The following is a 25,033-nucleotide window of genomic DNA, read 5'->3' on the forward strand; positions in this document are numbered from 1 at the left end:
CTCCTCGTCGATCCACACCACTTCATTTTTTTTGGAGCTGCAACAAAAAAAAAAAAGGAATACAATTATTAAGGTACATTAACAAGCAAAACAAAAATGATGAACGAAAGGAAAAAGGGACAGGACACCAAGGATTATCTTCATTGTGATGCAGAAGTGTTCCGAGCTTGCAACTAACCTCCCTCTCGTCCATGTAAACGTGGCGGCCACTGGGACAAAATGTATGGCTGGAGCCAGGGACGCTGAAACAGAAGGAAGAAAAACAGAGTGAGTTAACTCAAATTGATAGAAGAAGAAGATAAAACATTGTAAATAAAAAGAAAAGAAAGAAAAGAATGCTTACTCCAAACTTTGAGAGGATTGACCTGGCGAATGGCAATATCTCCGATCAAATAGGTCCATCTGCCCATGGTCAAATTGCTCGCTGACAAAGTCGTATATACTCTGAGTGGGAATATGGGACTTCTTCTGAGCATCCTCCAGCTCTTGGCGAAAGACGGGATCCTGCAGTTTTGGGTGAATATAAGAACTCTTTCTTGGCCGACCCCTTCTCCGAATTGGGTGACCACCAAACGACGTTGAGGCAGCCTCCGTCTCCTTCTTCTCGTCCTCCATGATTCTTAGGAGGAACATCCAATATCCCATGGGACACGTCTTCGAGAAATTCTCTCGCAAGAACGTGGCTACCTACACCTTCAGCACCCGCCTCATAGCCTACACGTCTGTAGACAAATGGAAACGCAGCATTGATAAAATAAAGTTTAAAAGAAAGGAAAGGGAAAAAATAAGGCAAAGGATAACACTCGCATACACTGACATCTAGGTCTCCTTCACCAAGAACCCATGCGATTCAAACGGTTCACTTTTAGACTAAATAAAGAGTTTAGGTTCCAGCGTAGGAACTTGTAATAGTACCCCCGAAAACCACTATATAAACTATGAATGACCGTGAAATCATGATCAAACACCTCGTAATTTAACTGTTCGCAGCTAGAATCTTCATAAGAGTTGGTTTCTGCTGATGAGGAGATTAAGCTGTCGATATCTATAATGCAAAAGGAACTGAATACTCAAATAAAAGACTAACGACCAGCTCCGATATCACCCTGCAAAAATTTGATGGCAACATCAAAATCTTGCAAATGACATGCCAAGATAGTATCTGGACCCTCGCATGATTGATAACATATGTAGCAAAATATAAAGTTACACTTACCTTATGAATAACAAGGCTCGCAGACATAAACACTCTACAACTTCAAAACAACCCGGTAGAACTGGCAAAAAGAAAATAAAACCTCAATAACTATGTAAAATTCACCATAGGAAAAATGGTCACAATTTTATAGCTCAACAACAAAATTTAAACAAACAACAAAAAACGCGATGAACAAAAACACCAAATAAAATAATAGCTAAAAATTACATAAAAACACAACAGGTGACATTTTATAACAAAAACTCATCTGGGACGATGAAATTCTAAGGAGGGAAGACTGTTAAATCCTCAAAATTTAAAATAAAATTTAAACCGCATCATAAAACTGAAATGATAAAAACATCAACTTGAAAGCGGTAAGTAATCACTTGTATGGTAAGCTACAAGTAGTAAACTACGACTATGGACATAGGAAACACGGGACTACGCATGCTATCCGAACTTGGATGAGCGGGGTTCAGTTTACGGGAAGGGGGAGAATTGCATAAGTGGCGAGGGCCACCATCTTATGATGTGCCACTTGATTATGCGCACGAGCGTTTTTGGCCGTCAAACTGTGCAAGAAAATTTTAACATGTGGGCGCTGTCATGTTTATCGCGAGATATCAAAAGAAGGCGGACCTCCTCCCTCATTGCATGAGATCTGCAATGGCATGCCCTAGTCCCGTGTTTCCTATATCCATGACTACGACTGATGATAAATATGCAACGGTCGATAAAGTAGTGAGCGCGAGCTAATTACCCGTGCATTACCATAAGTATAGCGACTAATTCAAAGCATCGGTAATTTAGAAATATGTCAGTTATCCTATTAAAAGTGTTATATATCACACCCAGATAATGATATTGTCTAGAAAAGAGGAAGAGAGGAGTAACGAAAATACAAACGAATAATGAAGAAATCAATATAGCTAAAAAAGGGGACAATAAAATTAAAATTATAGAATATGTCAGAAATATAGACAACGAGAGCAAAAATAGATACGAGACTTTGTCAGTACATTACTTTACAAGAGGCTTATTCCTATACAAACCTCAGAGTCACCCCTGGTGGTTGTCTTTAGTTTGTGAGAGTCACACTGTAAACTTAAACTTCAATTGTACGAATCGCTTGAAAAAAGTCGCGATCAATTCGACAAACGTGAAATATTCCTTAACGAAGAACCGCCTTGTTTAACGTCGCGTGCTTTTTATTGTCCATCGTGATTTAGTACGAAGTGTAAGGAGTAAAACAAAGTCCCTTCGGCTTTCGGTAGTCTTATACCTTGATTTCCGAATATTTCGTGTGCATCAACTAAAAACGCCCGGTAGAATTCCGTCGCTATTCTATAAATCATCGGGGATATCATCGACACAACAAGTCTTCTCTTGCCCTTTCAAGACTGAAAGGTAGCGTGAGTTTTTGTAATTATTCCACTGTAAACTAATTTTATGTTCTTATATTCTAATAAATATAACTGTAACTTGTGAACATTGTCGTAGTTTTGAGTTTTAAATAACACGCTATCACCGTAGGATTGACAAGTGACAACGATCCCACATTAAATAATAGTCAGGCTTTGCCACCCTAACTAAATGAGCCCTTTAGCCTCCCTTGCCTATTCCATAAATAAACTACCCTCGCCTTTCGCTCGGGACGTGACACAATACTAAAATCTTGAATATCGATCAATAAGAAGAAGAGAAAATAATATTGAATTATATTTATTAGAAATTATATTATCAACGTCAAAAAAATATCATTGCTCTTCCTTATTATCCATAAGTGTTTAAATTCACATAGAACTTGTCCGTTTTTTATGCGGTTAGAAGTACTGGATCAATCCGGATTATATTCGCCTATATCTAAATTTTGAGCCGTCTGACTCACACAATTAATTCGAATCTTATCCGGTTAAGTTAAAAATGTTCGAGGTCAGATAAATACAGCTAATCCATTAAATCTTACCCATACACATTGCAATTAGGAATGTTTTTTCAAACGCAAAGTAAAGAAGCTATAAAAAGAATTTATATTATTATTATTATCTCGGATTGAATGGGAAATAGATTTTGGAATGGTTCTGAATAATTCGGATTTGTTCGAAATTAATTTCTATTCGTATCTTTCCAGAGTTCTTCATCCAATGTACTTATGCTGGTTTAAGGTATGTTTAGAAATAAGTATAACACATTGATGTACATATAATGTTTTTATAAAAAATGTTTCAGAATATAATACTTTATTCACGCAATATAGTTTGAACATTTAAATATAACAATTCACTAACATGAATAATTTTAGCAGTTAAGTATAATACAATTTAACAAAGTAAAACAGAATGATGAAAGCATTCCATTGAGCAGCTTTATACTTGGCGCAGTACTTGACACTTGTGTATGAACGACTTCAGCGCCCGTAAGCGCACTTAACGGTACTTCCATCATAATAGCAGGATTTTTTTTAGTAATCATAATTGTTAGTTTTTCCATTTCTAATACGCAACTGCGCAACTGAAATATAGAAGGCTTTTTATCGATGGGTAGTAATGCTACGAAAATGTCTCCTTCTGGAGTTAACATTCCACGGAGAGAGCATTGTGTTACTTGAACCCGACGTTCTAAATTGATCAGCATAGTTTTCAAAGTAATTGCATCTTTATCCTGGTCGTCATCCATCATGTACAGTATCCTATCCAACTGTTAAAATAAAAAAATCTTTACAGATATGGTTAGTTTTGCAGATAGGACATTTTTGTGTACAAGGATTCAAATAAATTCAGTTACTGGTTTGATGACCTAGGGAGTAAAAACTGACACCATATTAGGCTTGGACCCACAGGCTTAGCCCAAATACTCCTGAACATCAGTTAAAAATCCAAAAATTAAATGCGACCTATTCTTAGCTCAAAATGTTGATAGTTAACAAATTTGGTTTAGACATAAAATTGTAGCTTTTCTGTATTTTGAATACTTAGTTAGGATTATTTTTTAGATTTCGGAAACGGATTATCGGGATATCAGGCTAAACCCGTAGGGTTGAATTTACCTCTACCCGACCACACGCAGAGTGGGACGAACCTGTACCTTTAGCGTTCATATTTTTGTACGCCCCCTCGATGCTTCGTATTTTAACGGATACGTTTCTCAAAGCGTCAGTTAAAATTCAGAAATATATCTTAGCCGGGTCTGGAACAATCTGGGACCTACACATTGTTATGTGTAAGAATTCGCTAAAAACGTACAAAATTACCAAATTATTACTTATAACAGTCTGTCGTTTTCCGATTGTTTTATATATGGCTAAGATATTTTTTGCATTTGTAACCTGGGGCTTATGGACAACATCCACTGCAATCCGAAGCATTGCAATCTTATGGAATCTTCAAAAAGAACTATTTTTTAAATAATCTGCTAAGTTTCAATCCAATAGCTTTCAATCTGCAATAACGCGTGTATTATTACAAACATCCAGGCGAATCATGTATGACTGCTAAAGTATAGGCTCGTCTCACTATTCGTCGGCTAGGAGCTTTTAAAAAGTGTGATGCCTCTAGTTGTATTATTATAGAAATATGTAAATCATTCATAGCAGTTCCCAAAAACATGTTTTATAGCAAAAAATAATAATGCAATAGAACCTCATGGCGGTCATGCACTCCTGATTTTAGAAAAAATGCCTTAATTGAATTACAAAACCATATACGAGGGTTTTTAGGATCGCTGATAACAAATCCGATATTTTGCAGTAGCCGTTTTGAATTTTTAAATTATGATATCGGATACATTATCAGCGATCCTAGTAATACGCGAGTATGGGTCACGGGGGTGAAGGTGCGTGTTGAATAGTGGAAACAGATTTTGGCAATATGGCTGCTTATGGAGCGACCGATGCGCCGTGTGTGCCTCCTGGCAGAACTAAATTCACAAAGCCAGCATGCGGGCGGGATTTTCGAAATTGAAACATTTTTCTTAACACTTATATTCATCTTCTTATTAATTAATAAGACCATTTACTGGTGCTATTAAATACTGAAATTGAAGTAATCAGTGATATCAGGAAATTTCATGAATAATTAAGAACAAGATCGCTATTCTACCATATTGAAGTGTATTTCACCAAAACAGTTAAAAAAATGAACACAGTGAATCAAGGTGCAAAGGTTTGCATTTTTATTTCACATAAATAGTTTTAAAATTCCTTTTTAACGCATCTTAAGAAATAAAAAATAAAGTTATTAAACGTTATGACATACATATATATCTTTGAAAGCAAAAGTAAACGAATCATGTTCTACAACTGTGCATTAATCGCCACTTGACATAAAGATAATTTTTTATTAAATTTTTATATAAAATGACCTAGCTCTGTGTACACAAAGAACAGTCTTTCTTAAAAATTACAAAACATCAATTAAAATAAGCTTAAATTTTTTTAGCAATTCAAGTCTAATTTTTCTTAAAAGGTGACGAATATAAGCATGTGACAGTCTTATTTAGAACTTATAAAACATACAGGGTTTGTCCGGAAAGTAATAGGACTGATTTTCTTCCGCCGCGACTGTACTTCGGAGCTTGCGCGCACCGACTAGAATTGGTAGAAGGCGTTTATAGCTAACGAACGAGCGGCTGGTTGTCTTGAGCACCTGGAGAGTCAGGACAGGCATTTTCACGCGACGTGTTTCTGTGAGTAGTGCATGCCGAAAATGCAGTGTTCGTTAGAGCAGAGGTACGTGATTAAATTCTGTGTGAAACTCGGTAAATCTGCGACAGAGACGTTTGGTATGATCAAGCAGGCTTACCCAGATGTTGCTTTAGCAAGAAGTGGTGTGTTTCGGTGGCACCAGTCCTTTTTGGAGGGCCGGGAAGAGGTCGCCGATGAAGACCGTGCTGGAAGACCTTCGACTTCGACAAACACCAACAATGTGACTCGTGTGCGTAAAGTATTGAACTCAGACCGTCGACTGAGTATTCGTTTCATTGCCCAGATGTTAAATTTATCAAACGAAGGGTCAATCGGGTCCGACAAGACATCGCAGCCGACTGGAAGTTGCACCACGACAACGCCCCGGCTCACACGGCCTTTCTTGTGGCCGGCATCCCAAAGCTTCCGCAGCCGCCCTACAGCCCAGATGTGGCCCCCCAGACTTTTTTTGTTTCCTCGCCTGAAAAGGCCGATGAAAGGCAAGCATTTTGAGACGACAGAGGGGGTCCATGTAGCATGCACCGCGGCTCTCAAGGCTATTCCGGAGAATGGCTTCCGTGACGCCTTCAATGCTTGGAAACCGCCAATGCAGTGAAGTAGCTAAACTCGTCTAAAACTAATTATACAATCTACCGTAGTTGCTGTTTTCTCGTAATTAAATGATAAATTATCATCGCGTAGAACAAGAATTTTTTATTTTCTGGACCTACATTTATTCCCGTCGTTTCTGTTATATATTTGTGGTTGGAAAACGTTCTCATTTGAGGTAGAAAACAATTTTATTTTTTTACGGGCCGACCTTTGAACATCGCTTTCGGGATTATTCGTGTGACTCTCAAGAACAGTCTCACTTCCAGGTTTGACAATATCTAGATTCAAAAAAACTGCTTTTTTATTCTCATTTGTCATTTCAAACATTTTTTTTTTACAGTAAGATTTTTGAAGGTCGCTTTTCGTATTTCTTATATGCCTTTCAAGAAGAATATTTTTATATTGAGAAGTGAAAACGTTTTCATTAACAGGAAAAGCCTTCTTCTGATTTTCATGTTTGTTTGAATAGCTCAAAGAACTTTTGACAAATACTTGAACTTTACCTAATTCTTTGGCACTTACATTTTTACCACCCTTGTCACTTTGTATATTTTTTGTTTCTTAGATTTAGTGTACTTAAAAATTAAAGATTGAATACACCTTTTAATGACTATCGTTTCTGGCTTATGTAGTACGCAAAAGAAGATGTTTTCAGAGGATTTTTTGTCAAAATCGGCTATGAAAATATCTTCAAGCTGGTACTCGTGTCCTCTGACTTCGAGAAATAATTTTGCATGCTGATTTAAATGATTTATAAATCGCTTAACTTTGTCACTTTGTCACTCTTCGCATAGAGTTAGCAAAGTTTTCCACCCCATTATCTTGTATTTGACCGTTCTCTACTTGCGATTCTTCCGCATTAAATGTACAAGTAGGAGAAAGAGAATCCTCCTCTGTAATAACTGATTCTATAAATTTTTTCAAAGAGTATAAGCCAGAGCAATCGTCATTTTTACAGTTTACCGTATTATCCGTTAAAGTTAAATTTGAAATAACTATTGTTTTTAAAACTCCTGAAAAATGTTGACACGTTGGTGACCTATCAGTGGAATGTTGCCTCACAAGACAAAATAAGTTTTCAAGTGGATCCTGATTGAAATTACGAGGGTTCAAGTGAGAAAATCCAAGTTTACTTAAATTATTCCAAATATAAGTCATTGACCTAATGGTAATTTGCCAACCCTTAATGAAGTGAAAACGATTCGTAACATCTTTACTTTTTTCTAAAAAACGCCACAAGGAAATGTGATGTAACATATCAGTCCAAAATTCTATGTACGTATTTCTTTAGAAACCGAACATCTTAATTTTTTGTGTAAGTTATCAGGTTTCACTTTTGAACCATTTAAAGAATCAAATAATGTGTCAACAAGGTGCACAAACTGTGCTGTATAAATAGCCTCTTCTGATTTCGCTTGCAATAGAGCTATTCAATTGTGCGGCTGCAATTTGAACTTTCATTTTAATCCAAGACTGTTTGAAATCGAAGTACTCCTTTTCTACATTTTTTAAAGTTTTAAATTCTTTTTGTTGATCAAAATGAAACACTTTTTCAATATACTCTAACTTTTCTACTTTATTACTATCAAAAGCTACATCGCACTTAAGCATAGCATTTCTTAAATTTTTTAATAGATGCGGTACGTCAAATATAACAACTACAGGGCGTTCATTGACGAGAAAGAAGGAAACCTGTGATTCGCGTAAAGAGTCTATTTCTGCGTCGACCAAAGTTGGTGCAAAAGGTGGAGGTTCAGGCGGAGATTCTAGCGGAGGTCTTAAAGCCTGTAATTCTTTATCATGATCGGTAAGTAAAAGCTGCGAATGTAAAACATCATACAGAGTTTTGGACTCCGACTCATCGAAACGCATATTTGAGGCTTGTGAAGTTTCAGAAGAGTCAGCATGTAACTCTTCCGAAACGTTACAAGCCTGAAATAATTGTTCATCAGAATTTCTGAATATCACTTCACGCAACGTTTCAGGACCTGATCCATTTGAAGAAACAATTGGAGCTTCTGATCTTTGAGAAACCTCCCAAGATGTGTTAGCATTTTTGTTCGTTTGAAGTTTTTTACTTGTTTCCTCGCATAAATGATGAATAGCAGCTCTATTGGTGGGTCCCTGATCGCAAACGCATGATTCGCTTGCTCAATACCTAGACCGAAATGACCTAGATCTTCAAATCCAACTATTTTTTGTTTTTGAGGTTCATACGTTAATTTAGCAGCTAACTGTGCTTCATCCATCATTAAAACACAATTACCATCTAATTTTTTCATTGATTTACATTTAATTTTTAATTCTTGCATTATTGCTTCGTGAATACCGGGTTCAAACGGGATTTTAGATAAAACAGCTTTCAATCATCTAGGTGATGGCAATAAAACGTGCGAGGCCAAATTTCTATATAGTTTTGGACAGCGCTTAAAAATAGATAATGAAAATAGTTTATCATTAACGGTCCATCTTCGGCCGGATGGTTTCTTGTTACAATTCCGTAATTGTGATGGGATGAAATCTTTCGTCACATTATTCAAATCTTTTTCAATAGTCTCGAACAAGTTTTTTTAATGCAATTATTCAAGGTATTCAACTGCATTTGTTTTATCTTCCAGCTTCTTTTTTATTTTGCACATTTGAATGTCGACCTTACGGTAAATTCGATACATTTCTCCTTCCCGAGGTATAAGATTTGCTTTTGATGCGCCGAACTGCCTTAAAACCCCGAAAAAATTGCCCGTCTTCCTTTTTCATTTCACATGGAGCGGAAACCGATCTTCCCCATCATAAGTATCGTTAGAAACACTAAGTTTTGTATTTTTTTCAATATAACATTCCTTATGATCAACAGTACTAGATAAAATGGTTGTAACGTCCTGCAGTAAGGACGGTTGGTTTTCAAAAGGATTAGGCGCATTTACAGGATTAGCACAATACGAATGCTCATCTAAAACGTTATACACGACAGTACCAGCATCTTCAGATAATTCTATTTTTGAACTACTACCTTTTACAGTTTCTGTAATTTCAATTTTTCCAGTTCTGGCGCGGTAGGGTTAAATTCAGGTTGAATATTATTGCAACTTAAATTACTGGAAATATCTGTACTGTTAATTTCTACCGTGTTGGAAATATCAATTTCTGCTCCTTTTGGCATTTCGTTATTTTGAAGTTTTTTATCAGGAGAAAACAAAGAAATATTGGAGCAGTTATTCTCCACCGCATTAAACATTTTTCCGTTTGTTACTTCTGGTGCAGGAAGGTAAATTCCGGTTTAATCGTATTTAAATGCAAATTACTACTTTCTGATGTTAAAATAACCTCAGATTCAGCAACATCTTCTATGAGAACGACGCATGGCACTGCATTTCATGTTAGTCTTTTATTAGAGCGATCTCTATACTGACTTGCATTAAAATGATCACAACAAACGTACATATTATCAACATTCAATTCGTCCTCCAAATTACAGATTTGCTTCCACTTCCCCCTTAAGTTTTTCTGTTTCGGGAACTTGTGAAAACTTTTATTCCCGTAAGAAGTATCATTTAACGAATGATAATATTTGCTATTGCATCTTGGAAATTTGCATGGATATTTCAATCTCCCGATTGTTGCCATTTTGACCTATGCGGGTGGCAAAGCCCAAACTATTTAAATAAAGCTAATTTTCCACTTCTATTAAATACAAGTTGTAGCATTACCGTAATTCCATTATATTATTAGAAGTATTAATATTACGTTTCGACTTACAAATTGCTATCAAAATATAAAATCTTAATAAAATTTCCTCTCCTTTAACACTTATCATCGATTTAAAGATTAATAATATTATATTCAAAATCCTAAAGTATTTGCCAGTATCATATGTAACTGACGTTCCGATGATTTTACAAACATTGTTCGCTGTCAGAAGCTCCATGGTTAAACACGTCATTCTTTCCAGTGAAAATGTGACGAACGATTGGTAAGCCCGCGTGATGATGTGTGGTCAGTGGCGAACAGAACCAGCAGCAATGCCATCTCGTAGGAAGCGCCTTCCCATTCATAGTCACCTTCCCAACCATTGCAGAGGAAGTCCTTACTGTGATTATTATCACAGCGTGTTTTGACTGACATAAGTCAATGCAAAAAAACCTGTAAATATAGATTATCTATTAAAACATCCTAAAACCTTATAGGCCATGTAAAATCTTTTCATATCTTCCGAAATTCTAGAAAATTCTTTAGTCCGAAATACTGCAAACGCTTTGAAATTCAATGAAATTTATTTTAAAAATCCTTAGAATCCTATATAATTCTCTAAAATATTTCAACAGGATGTTCAGCGATTCTTAGGAATGAAATTGAAGTTCTTTTCCAAGTTTTCCGAGTCTCCTCTTTTACACCAATATAATGAAATATCCATTTGTTATAGATGTAAAAAAGGAGCAATTAAATTTTGTATTCTGTAGAAATTTTTAAAGAAAGCAGAACCATAAATAAACAAATTTATAATTCTTTGCGAACGTAGTCGTCTTGAATGTTTGTTTGTGAAAATTGTTTAAAATCATTGAAACCTTTGAAATCTTCTCAAATTTGTTAAATCCTTTTGAAATTGTTTAAGATTTTTGAAATATTTGTGCAATCTTACGTATTCGTTTGAAATAATTGGAATTTTAGAAATCGTGTAAAATATTTTAAAATCTCTTAAATGTATTGTAACCTTTAAAATATGGTGTACTGTACCCTCTTTAAATTGTTGGGATTCTTGTCTTCTTTTGAAATATTTATTAAAATTTTATGAAATCTTTGAAACATTTGTGAAATCTTTTTTATTAAGTTCAAAGCATTAAAATATTTTTAATCTGCGTAAGATCTTCTAAAATTTTAGATATGTGGTTTGCTATAACCTCTTAAAAATCTTAAAAATCTTCGAAATCTTTTCAAAGTTTTAAAATTCTTAAAAATGTTCGAAATTTTTGTGACATCTTTGTTAAATATTTTGAAATATTAAAAAAAATGTGTTAAATCTTTGTTTCTAAAATCTCTTTTATTCGCTAAAATCATTAATTATTCAAAATCTTAGTGAAATCTTTTTAAATCTTTCTAATTGTTTTGAAATCGTTTTAAATCTTAAAAATGTACAAAAATTTCAAAATATTTGACAAATATTTTACAAAAATTTCAAACGTTTTTATAGCAAACCACATTTCTAAAATTTGAAAAGATCTTACGCAGATCGAAAATATTTTAATGATTTGAACTTAATACAAAATATTCCACAATTATTTCAAAGATTTCATAAAATTTTCATAAAGATTTCAAAAGAATATAAGAATTCCAACGATTTAAAGAGGGTACAGTACACCAGATTTAAAAGTATTCAAAATATTTAAGAGATTTTAAAAGATTTTAAGTGATTTCTAAAATTTCAATGATTTCAAATGAAAACGAAAGATTTAACAAATATTTCAAAGATGTTAAACTATTTCGAAAGGATTCAACCAATTTCAGAAGATTACTAAAGATTTCAAAAGTTTTCAAAATATTTCAGAAGATTAAAACTATTTAAAAGGATTTTGAAAGTTGTACAAATATTTCACAAATTTCAAAGATATAAAAAAGGCGTGTACACCAGATTTTAAATATTTCACAATAATTTCACAAAGCTTTTGAAACTTTCAAAACATTTCAAGGATTTTAAAGATTGATAGATGGTAAAGTACCATCTTTCACTTATTCTATTCAAATCATTAAAGTATTTTTAATATGCGTAAGATCTTTTAAAATTTTAGAAATGAGGTTTGCTATAACCTCTTTAAAATCTTTAAAATCTTTGAAATCTTCTCAAAGTTTTAAAATACTTCAAAATGCTCGAAATTTTTGTGAAATCTTTGTCAAATATTTTTAAAAATTTTCTTAAATCTTTCTTTCTAAAATGCCTTTTATTTGTTGAAATCATGGAATTATTTAAAATCATAGTGAAATCTTTTCAAATCGTTTTAAATCTTCGAAATATTTTATAATCTTTAAAGTCTCGTGTACTGTACCATCTTTCAATCGTTAAAATCCTTTATATCTTTTGAAAGTTTCAAAAGCTTTGCGAAATATATTTAAAATCTAGTGTACACGCCTTTTTTATATCTTTAAAAGTTGTGAAATATTGGTACAATTTTCAAAATCCTTTTAAATAGTTTTATATTTCTGAAATATTTAATAATAACTTGCAAAATCCGTTATATGACCATGGCTCATTTTAATACTGAAACTTAATTAACGTGGAAATTTTCTATTAACAGATTTTGCAATTTTTTATTTAAATATCATAAAAAGTGTATACTTTAACATTATATATGAGCAGAGGAGAAATTAAAAACGTATAGAATTATTGACGATATTAAACTTCATTGATTGTAATGTATAAAATAATCGGTCAAATAATTGGTAATCAAATTATTGAAATCCATTGTAAATTTCTTGAAATCTTTAAAAATACTGCAGTACAAATTGAAAACTTACTCTCTTGATTCGTCTAATCTTCTTTTTCTTTCCAGGATCGTCGGTGACATCAAGATCGGTTAGAGCAGATTGACTTTTATAATATTATTAACATCTACACCATTAACAGAAGTGTTGCTCGACTGCCGTTGAGTGCCTTGTAGAAGCTGGCCTATATGCTGATTCGAAGGTAAAACAATTTGCAACACATTTTTTGATTAAGTTGTCAATTACACATTTTTATTTATTTCGTTACCTACCTTGAAGCCACTTGAGGCTGGCAATATAACCGGTATAACCTAAAACTGCTAAAACGGCTAAAACCGCTAAAACCGACCGACGTGCCCCGGCCTTTTTTTGCCATCTTGATCAACCTTTTTCAGATTCAATGCTGGCACATTAACAAGTTAAAAATCCACTATAATGACCAGCTTTATAACCTTAAACTACCAAGAAAGGAACCTAGATCGGCCTGGCACGGAAGTCAAGAGTTGTTACCGGAAGTTTCTATGCCAGCTTCACCCCCGTGGTATGGGTTTTCAATTCTATTTAAAGCATTTTTTTTATAAAATAAAGAGTACAAGGTCGCTATTTTGAATTTTGAAATTCTAAAATCGGATTGTTTTAAGCGACCCCAAAAACCCCCGAATATGAATTTTGAATTTAATGGAGGCATTGTTATAAAATAAAGAGTACACGGCTGCTATTTTAAATCCATCATTTTTAATTTTACATTGCTGATGTCAGATTCGTTAGTGATTTAAAAATTTTCAAACATTCCAATTTGCGCTTTTAATTGTTTTGATTAGTCAAACCAAATTTTGAGGGTACCAGTGATACGCTTGACGTGAAATGTCCCACATATATATTTATTTTGTATTAAAGTGTTCAATTTATTTATTCGAACTAATCCTAAGTCTATGCACATTTCACCGGAATATCTTTCTAACAATTGTATATCCAGAATCACTACATTCTATCTCTTTTTTTATCCAGATACATCTGTTTCTATCTCTATCTCTCTCTACTTCCTTGCCAGTATAATTATACTTCTTTCTAGTTTATTCCATACTTCTACATCTCTACTAATCATTTGTCTATGCCCCTGTATCTTTTTTTTCCTTTTCAAAAAAGACTTAAATCTAGTTTTCTTAAATCCTTTTCCTCAACGTCTACACATTCACGCTTATCTTTTTCGATCTCTATCCCAATATACCAGTTCAAATACAATACCTTTCAATCCCCACTTCTATATCCTTCGCTTATTCCCGTTTATCATTTTCTATCTTATTGTCATTCTAAATTCATACCTGTCTCTCTAAATTCTAATCAGTTAAAATTCACTGCATCTATGTTGAATTTAACTTAAAATCAGTAACGTACTTCTGACTATTTGCATCATTCAAGTTTCACTGACTCAAATAGCTTGAAGTATTTCACTGATACTGAGTTTAATCCCAAGGATTCAAATTAAGAGAGATCCATTTTAGTTCCCCTATCTTTATATCAGTTGTCACTTTTTTTGCTTTATCTACGCCTATTTCTTTCTATCACAATATACCCCAGGAATTATGTGCTGCCCCATTGCTTGTATTTTTGGTGACTCATCTTCAGTCTATCCTTGAACGACCTTTGTCGGTTATCTATCATCTTTGGTTTGACTCTTGCAACACTCTGAACTGGATCAAGGGTCATCCGTTACGCTAGAAAACATACATCGGTAACTGCGTGGCAGAAATACAATTAAATCTATCCAAAGCCAACTGGCGTCACGTTCCTGGAGTTGATAACATCGCAGACTGCGCCTCGCGTGGTCTACCAGCATCACGCCTGGAAAAATGTACTCTCTGGTGGAATGGTCCGGAATGGTTGTCGAAACATTCGACTTCCTAGCCTTCGACAACAGAAATGGTGGATTCTACTATTGACCTGCCACCCAGTAAGTTCAACCCTGCTATCTTGGAACAGACACAACTACGCTTGATTCAACGAAAAATAGCCCAGTAATGATAATTTTTTTGATTGATGCCCTATGGCAAGGCGGGCGGAAATCTCTAATCATCTCATTCGTGAAGCTTCCACAATTTTGGTAAATAAGTTCTTATTACTGACTGAAACTTTTGGTTTAATCATGGTAGGGTGAATGCCCTTATTTCAAAGAAACTTGGACAGTATTTTCCTGTTTATATAAAATACATACTGCTCGAGCAATGTTGTAATTGAAATGTGCTGTTTGCAGAACATGATTGACTTCTTACTGACCACCTGCATCAGTGAACTTTTATCTCTCCTTTTTATGTTTTGTACGTTACAATAACAAATTTAATGTGTTGATCAACTTCGACCAAGCAAATATCGAGATTTTATATTTTTATAGACCTTAAATAGGCTTTTCCCTCAAGTGAATCATTTAATTTTATAATCATTTTCTTCACATTTGATTTGGTTAAAAACTTTTTGGGATACCATCATAAATTATGCAACATTTCTTTCAAATTTTGAGTAAAATATTTTTTGATTTAAAAGTAAAAAATTTAAATAAACAAAAAATAAAGATTTTGATACAACGCAGACACAACATATATTATACAACACGCAATTAATCACCCATATTCCCTCACTTCAACCCACATTTCAACACCTCTTCCTCATTTTCAATCGCACTCATTAACATCACCTATTTCTGCTGACACTTGTACTTATGTAACCGTTTAATAAATATCTCCCTTCCCTTGTTAACACCATACTAACTATCTTACCCTGCTTCAGGTGAACACTTGCAATAACACACATACAACAATACTCTCAACAATACCCCCTTCACACATTTACATACGTCACCTACTACCTGGTCACTCTCCTACACCGTTGCCTACGTTTTTCCTTTAGAATTGCACTTTCTGACACATCCTAACACAAAATACGAACTACATTCACACCCTACACACACAACTAAGACCATCCCCTCGATTACAAACACACATGATTTCTCTTTTGTATATTCAATCACCCACGAATAATAGTGCAGTCATGAAAAAGTATATACTTGTAGGTGTCGGTTAAGACAAGAACAATAACAATACACTCTACTGCCTTCTGGAGCTTTTAATACCTGAAGAGTTGAGTATTAGCGATTATGCCCATAACGAATTTTGATCATCATCAAATCAAGAATCATATTCTGAAGTTAAAGCTAATTTGATAGCAAGGCCTTACGTCTTACGCCTGTGCCGAAACTATTTAAAAATAATTTCTAGAGGTTAAAATAACTTTGAAGGAATTGTGTATTACTAGGTACCAAACTAGGTTGCAAACCAGGTACCACATATAAATTTAAGAGAGAAAAAGAGGACAAATTAATTTTTGACTCTCAAATTATATTTGTTTAAGACTCAAAATAATTTGTTCCTTAATCATAACACTATGGTTATAACATAATTATAGAGATCATTAGCAAGTTGGCCAAGTCAGCACTGTGACATGATGAAAATAAAGAATGGGCGAGCTCGGGCGAATTAAAGTATTCTTTTTCAATTTTGCGTAACATATACAAAAGCAACAGTAAACGAGAAAAAAGCATTTATTGTAAAAGTGATAATAAAATAAAATTAGATTTTATTCAGATTTGAATTTAAATATCTAAAATTTAAGAGATTCGAATGAGCAAAGATGATGTCCCAGGAGACAAATTTTTCTAAAAGTTACAGAGGCCAATTCTAAGTATTTTTGAAAATACTAAGCTGAAAGCAAAGGAGCGTCGACGAAATGTGTGTGTGCTCGGCCAATGCTTAATTTGAGCATTGGCTAACAGCGCATAATTTTTGCTGTTATCGCTGCAGCGCAACGTATCAAGAGGGAGTACAAGCGCCAGTCATTTAGCGGCAAGAAAGCTCATACGGCTCGCAGGCTCGAGCAAATGCAGCTAAACTTATTGTTTGAGGCATCGGAAGGATATTGGACCAGGAATAGCTGATCAACAGATGATTTCTGTGAGTAACCAAAAAGTATATTTTCTCTTATTGAAAAAATTCAAACCTGAAAAAAATTATTATTTCACGATTTTTTCTTAGTTAACACAGAAGAAAAACATATGGCAATAAAAGTGGAGGGTCAATAAGGCCGGTTTTTGGGCCATCTACAGATTGGCCTCAAATATGTTTTATTTTATTCATCTAACTGGGTCTCATAACCCGTTGAAAGGATTTTTCCTGAGAGTGATCTGATTTCAAGATATAGTCATTTTTAAGTTCGTATTTTACATGGGTTTTCGCACCTTCATTCAAATCATGCTAAGTTTCACATTGTTAGTATTGCTCACGCAAGATCATACTTGGTTAAAAACTGCGCACGTATACGTGTTACAACATATGTTAAAGCCATAATTTTTCTCGAGGTACTAAGCCTTCAAAATAGGGCTCATTTTTATACTTTATTAGGTTTGTGATCATGAAAGGAGTAAAAATGTCCTACTTTATCAGATTTATTAGCAATAATTTTTATAAAATAATCGAAATAATCTTGGAGACATTTTTCTAAGAAAAGATCCATTAGTTTACAGTCAATCAGAACTTATGGTCGATTAGAGGCCAGGCACTCTGCAACAGCCTTATTCGTCAGAATTGGTTTGGTGATCTGTAGATGATGCTGTTTCTCCTTCATTTTCCGACCAGCACGATGCATCATTCACGTGACTTTCGAATTCACGTGAAGGTCTGGGAGTGTTTTGGTTATATCTAGAGTAAACAAGATACCACAGAACACTAGCAATGTGAGCGCAATATCCTACCACTATTGCACCACTTTTGCACTGACAGTACCAACCACTTATCGGATTTGGTCCAGGATTAGTTTCTATCCATAAGTTATACACTTTAGAAGATGTATGCCGAGACTTGATTTGTACTCTTAGAATGCCTTCCTCCTGTTTGTGGACAAGAAGGGAGTACATTCCATCATCAGATAAATGTTCCTCGGTATACGATTGGGCTTGCTTCAGCTGATATACTCCGAGTGTGATATATCGCAATTCATCAAGAGTTAACCTAGGAAAATCAGATAGTGTCTCTTGCGTTATAGGAAGCCACGATGCCCTCCTTTTTGCCCAGTTTTCCTTTTCTGCTCGCTCTTGCAGGCGATTAGGCTGCGAAGCCAACGCAACATTCGTTCAGCGATCAGATGATCATCGGAATTATCATGAATTCTAGGAGGTCAGAAAGAATTACAAAGGGCACAGACTATTCTGACGTAATCGCCTATGTACGGGATTTGACTATTTAGAAAAACATCACTTAAGGCTCTCCAAGTTTTTATCAACCCATTGACTGCTGAACCACCCATCGGACTTTAGTAACGAGCCTTGATTCGTTTGCTTCAATCGTAGTGTGCTGTGATCCTTTTTGAAGAAAATGAGGCATTTTGGAAACGAATCCAAGATCTTCTAGAAACTCCAGGCAGTCCCGAAAACCGCGATCGACAACGATAACAGAGTTTGAGGGCATCCATGTACGCAGTTTTATTGAATCTTGTTTTAAAGATACTAGCGTCGTTGTTCTTTCCATCAGCAAAATACGGACCGAAAACATTCACTATATATCCTGTCGTCGTTAATAACATCATGGGTTTAACCAGATTCCTTCCTTTATGCATAGAATAAGTCCGCCTTTGAAAAGAGTAATTGCTACTCTTTTGGATAAACATGTATGTACCATCAGCTACAAGGATACATACATCTTCTCCATTTGCGGAATAGCGTTTTTGCCGTTGATGTAGTATAGTCCTTAATGACTGACTCGGGTGATATGTGACCTATACCAAGATGATGAGGTACAAAGGAGGATATCAGAGCTTTCCTTGCTGCCGTAATTCCTCTGCCAACTCTTCTTTTTTCTATGCCAAAAATAGTTGATAAAATCGCATTGGAAAGACCTGTGCGCAACTTGATCAACAATAATGCAAGGCACAAACGCACAGAACGACCTTTTGTCGAACGCACTTCAATTGACAAGTACTGTGCAACGTCACTAAATTGATTTTTCGTCAAACCGGTCAGCCTATAATAATCTTTATCCTTAAGCGCAGATGGATCATCAAAATTCAACTCTGTTTTTCTTGCCTCCTCACGCAAATCATTCAGAAGCTTAGAAATCGACTCAGCGTTCATGTGAGTAAAATCAGAGGTGTCTTGTATAGACGCAACAGCCTCTTTCTTAAGAAAACCATTATCAACCAAATGAGAAGAACAGCATCTCGCTTTTGCAGGAATCAAAATACCAGTATGGACGTAAACCCTCAATGCAGCAAAAGGTTTCATTCTGATACGATTATTCTTATGATGACAGACAATGCATCTGGATTGAGAAATCATACATCTTCTTATTGGAAGTTTGATTTTCCTACAGTCAGAATCTGAAGTTCCATCTTCACTGGAAGATTCTGAATTTTTATAAATCTGACTCTTACCTGGTTCTAAAACATTTGATAAATCATTTTCAGAAGAACTCATCTCTTTTGCATCTGTAATCCGACGCTTTTTAATCTAAAAGCATTGACAACTATCGCAAACCTTTGACTGAATGGTTAAGGAGCTATTAAAAGCAGTTTTAAGAATATTTAATGCCCGTTCATCCTGAACTACTGATAGATGACTCTTTGGTTTTAAGAATTTGCCGCAACAAGAACAGTGTTTTTTCGGCATAATAAGTGGTAATTAAAACTTAATTCGCAAGTAATTATTTCACCTGAAAAAATAAAGAGAATCTGAGACTGATGTACAGAACTATGAAATAATAAGGATTTAAAAAAAAGTGTAGCCTCTCATGCCTATGAAGTACCTGTGCAAAAAACTTACAATCGCTATGAAACTAGTCGATACTGATAAAATAAAACTACAATCAAATAATCTGGAACAGATGTATGTACGCAACAATATCACATACAGTGGATAAGAACTCTTTAACAGGTCGAAACGTGGAAGAAGAATGACGGAGAATATAGCTAAAAGCATCGGCAACAAATGCGAATACCATGTGGAGGGGGAAAACAGTTGAACGTAGCGAAGCGGCAGTCGCACATGAACGATAGCAATTTGTTTCCTATTCCACTGACTTTGGTTGATTTTAATCTCACTCCTCTTTGCCCAAGGGCGTCAAAGTGGCTAAGTGCGCAGTTTTTGGCCAAGTATGATTTTGCGTGAGCAATACTAACAATGTGAAACTTAGCATGATTTGAATGAGAGTGCGAAAACCCATGTAAAATACGAACTTAAAAATGACTATATCTTGAAATGAGATCACTCTCAGGAAAAATCCTTTTAAGGGGTTATGAGACCTAGTTAGATGAATAAAATAAACCATGTTTGAGGCCAATCTGTAGATGGCCCAAAAACCGGCCTTATTGACCCTCCTTCTTTTGTTTTTGTTTCAGACAAGAATTACGAGCTGTATCTTTCCCACCGATTGGAAACAGCAGTTTCAAGGCGCTTATGAAATAGGCTGATAAATTTGCAGTTTTTTATTGTTTCATGTTGAAATTTTTTTGTATTCATTCAAAATATGAATTAAAATATCCTTTTAAGTTGACTGGGCTCATTTGTTTTTTCTCTCGCAAAAAAATTCGCGCTTCCGAGCGAGAAAACTTGAAACAACTACAACTTTGAAAATAAACAGATTTCGAACATGTTAAAAGGAAACATTTTAAAATTTGTTTTTCTAAAATTAAAACCTTGTTTATTATGTTTTCACATTGGCCTCTTAAAAATTAGAAAATTCAATCACCCAACTAAGCACTAGTAAATAGCAACTCTGGGACGGGAGTAAATCGATACGTCCCCACAAAAATTATAAACTTAACCAAAGATGGTGCTTAATTTCAATTTGTAAATTCCTCTCTACCCAGAACGTTCGCTGTATTCAACGGCACCGTTTGTTTTTTTTTTGGTTTAATTTCATGAGGACTAATTATTCTACTTAGTTTGTAATATTTAGATAACCCAGAATTTGGGTATAAAATGTGAGAGCAAATAAGGTTTTATAATGATAAGTTGTTTGAACAACCAATAATAGTTGAAAACTTTCAAAGTCTAATAGCAAAGAGTCATCAAAAATTAATTTTTAGTAGATTTTGTAAAGAAAATTTAAACGCATTCGTTTAAATACAGCTAAACTATCATGCGAAGTATTAATTTGTTTATGAAAATTGTTCATGTATTTAATAATCCTAGAAAATTTGCAAAGGATCATTGAAAAAAGTAATAGAAAAGACATAGTTATTTGATTTCGTGAACAAATTTACCCTATTCATTGAAAAATATCATAACTTTAAAGTGATAATTAATATGAAATATAATAAATAAATAATAAAAAGTGGTGTAATATTAATTTAGGTTTATAAAATTATGTAAAATAGTAGTACCACTACGAAATTTTCAGGATAAAATACTTTGAATCATCGCCCCCTTGAAGCAAATTCGGAACGAACTCCTTCTTTTACTCAGACTTTAATATACGTTTATCAAACAATAAGATATTACAAAGTGATTCGAAAGGTTGTTTACGGCTCGATGGTTCGCCAATGACTCACAGCTCGTAGGTTAATTCTTCACCATGATCATTGATGTTGATAATTGTGCCAATTCCTCGATACAGACTTTTGGTCCTGTAGTGGAAAACATGAGTTTGGAAGCATGGTCCTGTTAATCTCAATTTACAACCTCTAGTTGTTTGATGGTTAACAGGGAGGGATGTAGATGTTCTCTTCTGGCATCATGTATGACATCCGGAAGTTTATCAGCTGATCTTGTTTATTCATTCACAGCGGCTACTAGTATTATTCACAGCTGATTCAAAGTGTTGTGTAGTTTATCCCTTGGCATATATTCTCTAACTTGATTGATCATCACTGCAGTATTGGTTAAATCAAGCTTAAACTGATTAACCTGTCTTTCTTCATTTTCTCATCTTCGATGTATTTGCTCAAGATCAGCTTTTAAAACATAGGTTTATTACCTAATGAGGAGAGATAAATTCTTCTGCGAATCATTCACCTCCTTGATTTTTGCGTCTAATAGTTGCTCATCATCATATATGACAAGTCCTGCAACAGGTTCTATTATTCCTTCCAGAAATCCTAGCATCAGAGATGCTCTATTTTTTCCGATGTTTTCCGATAGGCTTTAAAGTTGAAGGTTTTCGGTCCTACGATCCAGTTCTTCCATTACTATGCGATTCTTCAGCAATAATTTGGTTTTGCGTCCATATTTCCATATTTCGTGTACAGATGCTTGCACTGTAATTATATTACTTGAGTAGGTATTGACCATGGTACCAGTGCTGTGGAAGGCAAAAGGATTGCACAGGCTGATTGCTGTGGTAGAGGGACATTTATCTTTAGAGAATTAATTTCTTCAGGAACGCTTGTAAAATGCACGATACTTCGTAGCTGAGAGGCGGCGACCTTTCTACGGCCTAAGGTTGTATACACCATTGGTTGATATTAATTATATAAATTGGCGATCTCCTGCAGTGATTTTTTATGTTCTTTGAAAGCCTTCAGGAAACTGTTGAATTTGAGAATGACTTCGTTATCATAAAATTCTCCACAGGACACCTGCGTTTTGAATTATTTCAAAAGTTCTTCGTCATTTTCTCATTCCGAAACTTGAGTTCAAGGAAACTGAATGACGGAAAGAGTACCTCCATTATCCGAGAACCAGAATTTGTGACTTTCACGATATTCATTAGCTTGTTCGAAGATATTTATAATGCCTTTAGATTATGTCCATGCATCTCCTTAAAGGGGTTACCCGTGAATCCGGTCGAAAAAAATCGATATTTTTTTGTTGACTAAATTTATTCCTGCACATATGTAGAATATGCTGGGAAACTGATATTCCAATATTCGAAGTCAATTGAAAGTTACAGCTGTTAGAACGACTATGTTTACTTCATTGTTTAAGTCGTTTTTGCACTTTCAAACGCGTTTTTCTCGAAACCACGTTTTTCGTATCATCCGGCATGATATCTAAAAAAACCGTTTGACCGATTGCTTTGAAATTTGTAGGGTAGATTCAGCACATGTATACGCATGGCCTAAACTACGATAATTAAATAATTCCAAACAGTTTTTCTCGTGAGGAAATAATAAAAAAAAATCATGAAATTTGAAGAAAAAAGTTCAAAGCCGTGGCAATTACTCAGTTTTCAATATTTTTAAAGTATCCTAGTTCAGGCGATGGCCACAGCTTCACAAATTAAAATGCCGTTTGATTTTTTGGCTTTAAATAAGCCGTTCGCCCGGAATCATGCCGGCCATGGATACACTATTTTTATATGGGTGTCTTCGGAGTTGTGCCATATACATTATAATAAAGATTTTAGGTTCAAACTTGCACAATTTACTGTTCAAATGTGCATAAATATATAGTGAAAAGTTTAAAGCTGTATATTGTTATCGTTCGTCAAAAAAAAATTCCCAAAAAACATTTTAAAAACGGGCCGTCGTACGGGGTGACCCCCTTAACATCGCGGTCTCCTCTGTCAACGTGAACGGTACTGATATCCACTAAGGCTTGTAGCGGAGGTGTAGAGTCGAATATGATGAAAACTTAAAGTTTCTGCCTAGAAGGTGCTAATTTCTTTTACGGAATCTTTCTCTGTTTCCTGTTTTGTCAATTTATCCGTTTCTTTATTTCCTTCTATCTCTCAGTTGCCAGGAATATGTCAACTGTGAGGATTCTAAAGCGGCTTTTAGTTCTATGCATTCGGCTTTGTTAACAACGGTCTTTCGTGTCGCATTTTCTAAGCTATTCTCTTTCCATTTAGAAATCCAGAAGTTTTCGCTGTCGATGAGAAACGTGGAATCTGTATTCTTTTCATGCTGCTATATTTCAGCGCCTAGGGCCCTCTGAGTGGCTAATGTGTTCGCTTTAAATTCTGCCGCGTTGTTCCTTTGCCGTCCTTTAACGACATTTGAGACGTTTAGGGTATGGTTTTTGCCAAACCATATGCCATGAAACCGTAAATGTAATTTTAGGAGTGCGTTTATGGGTGAATCATTGCTTTTGGAGGTCGATTGTGCAGGTCCTGCGTCTGGCAGGATGCTGCGACTCTTTCTAAAGACAGTTGTGCTTTCGTCCATGGCATGTGCCTTAACCCTAAACTGGCACTACCCCTTTCTATTACGTAAATTTTTGCAAGCGTCGCCTCAAACTGTAGGCCATCTACAAAAGCAAGAGACTATGGAAACATAGAAAAAATTTTATTTTACCCACAGTTTCACAAGGTCTACTTTTAGCGGGTTGCAAACGTATGCTGACGTTTGCCGCTCTATACTAACCCACTTTACCTTCAGCTAGTTATATAATTACTAGTGAAGGTCGACAAGTAGTCCATTTTCTCGAGTTTAGTACGAATTATTCCTGCTCAAAAATGAGTTGGGGTATTTTTTACCCATAGTTCCAATTGAGGATTCAAACCGCTCAGATTTTGAAAGCTATCATCCGGTTTAGAACTGGCCTGTCTTCTCTATCGGATTCAGCTGATGTTCTACTGGAGGTTTGGTACTTTTGTCCATTTTTGTGGCAATTAAGTTTGCTGGTGGACTGGGTAGAGTAGAAGTTTATTTAATAGGTTTAAAATCGCCCAACCTTTCGATGTTCGGCTTTTTCTGAGCTGCGGTGAGGGGTTGTGAATCATGCCGCGCAGTGGAGGGTGGTTTTCTCGAGCTGGATTTTTTTATTTTCTTCTTAACTGTTAAGGAACATATGTATATGGATGATACTCGAGTGAGGTTGGGTTTAAGTAAATCATCGCCGGGCTGATCTTCATCTGATTTCGACATAATAGACATAGAAATGGATTGCTCATCGAGCACTGGATTGTGAGGGAGGTTCTCGATCCAGCGATTTAATTTTCCTTTCTTGTGTTCGAAGATGTAATAGTAGACCCGGAAATATTCTACTCCATATATTACTGAAAGGCACTCAAATTCCCCAATATCGTAGCTTGTTTCACAAGTATTTACTGCCTTTGAGTAATAAGCGATAGGCATTGGTATAATAC

General features: G+C 35.0%; 1 protein-coding gene across 4 annotated transcripts in view; it reads right to left on the bottom strand.

Moving 5' to 3' along the window:
* Positions 1–25,033, bottom strand: part of LOC117181675 (reversion-inducing cysteine-rich protein with Kazal motifs) — a 201,980-nt gene that overhangs the window by 12,902 nt on the left and 164,045 nt on the right. Inside the window, exons 5-6 of one of the 4 annotated variants that reach the window (XR_004468153.1) lie at positions 12,999–13,156; positions 10,226–10,634 (exon numbers count right to left, since the gene is read on the bottom strand). The exons of 2 other annotated variants lie outside the window; for them this stretch is intronic. Coding sequence is in view for 1 of the 2 variants with exons in the window: in XM_033374584.1 (XP_033230475.1) it covers positions 3,500–3,898 (399 nt within the window). In the remaining variant the exon portion in view is untranslated. Of the gene's footprint in view, positions 1–3,446; positions 3,899–10,225; positions 10,635–12,998; positions 13,157–25,033 lie in introns of those variants that run through there. One more of the 4 variants, XM_033374584.1, reaches the window with a different exon arrangement.

Source organism: Belonocnema kinseyi, chromosome 10 (assembly GCF_010883055.1).
Source record: "Belonocnema kinseyi isolate 2016_QV_RU_SX_M_011 chromosome 10, B_treatae_v1, whole genome shotgun sequence".
In the NCBI taxonomy this organism is placed as follows: Eukaryota; Metazoa; Arthropoda; class Insecta; order Hymenoptera; family Cynipidae; genus Belonocnema; species Belonocnema kinseyi.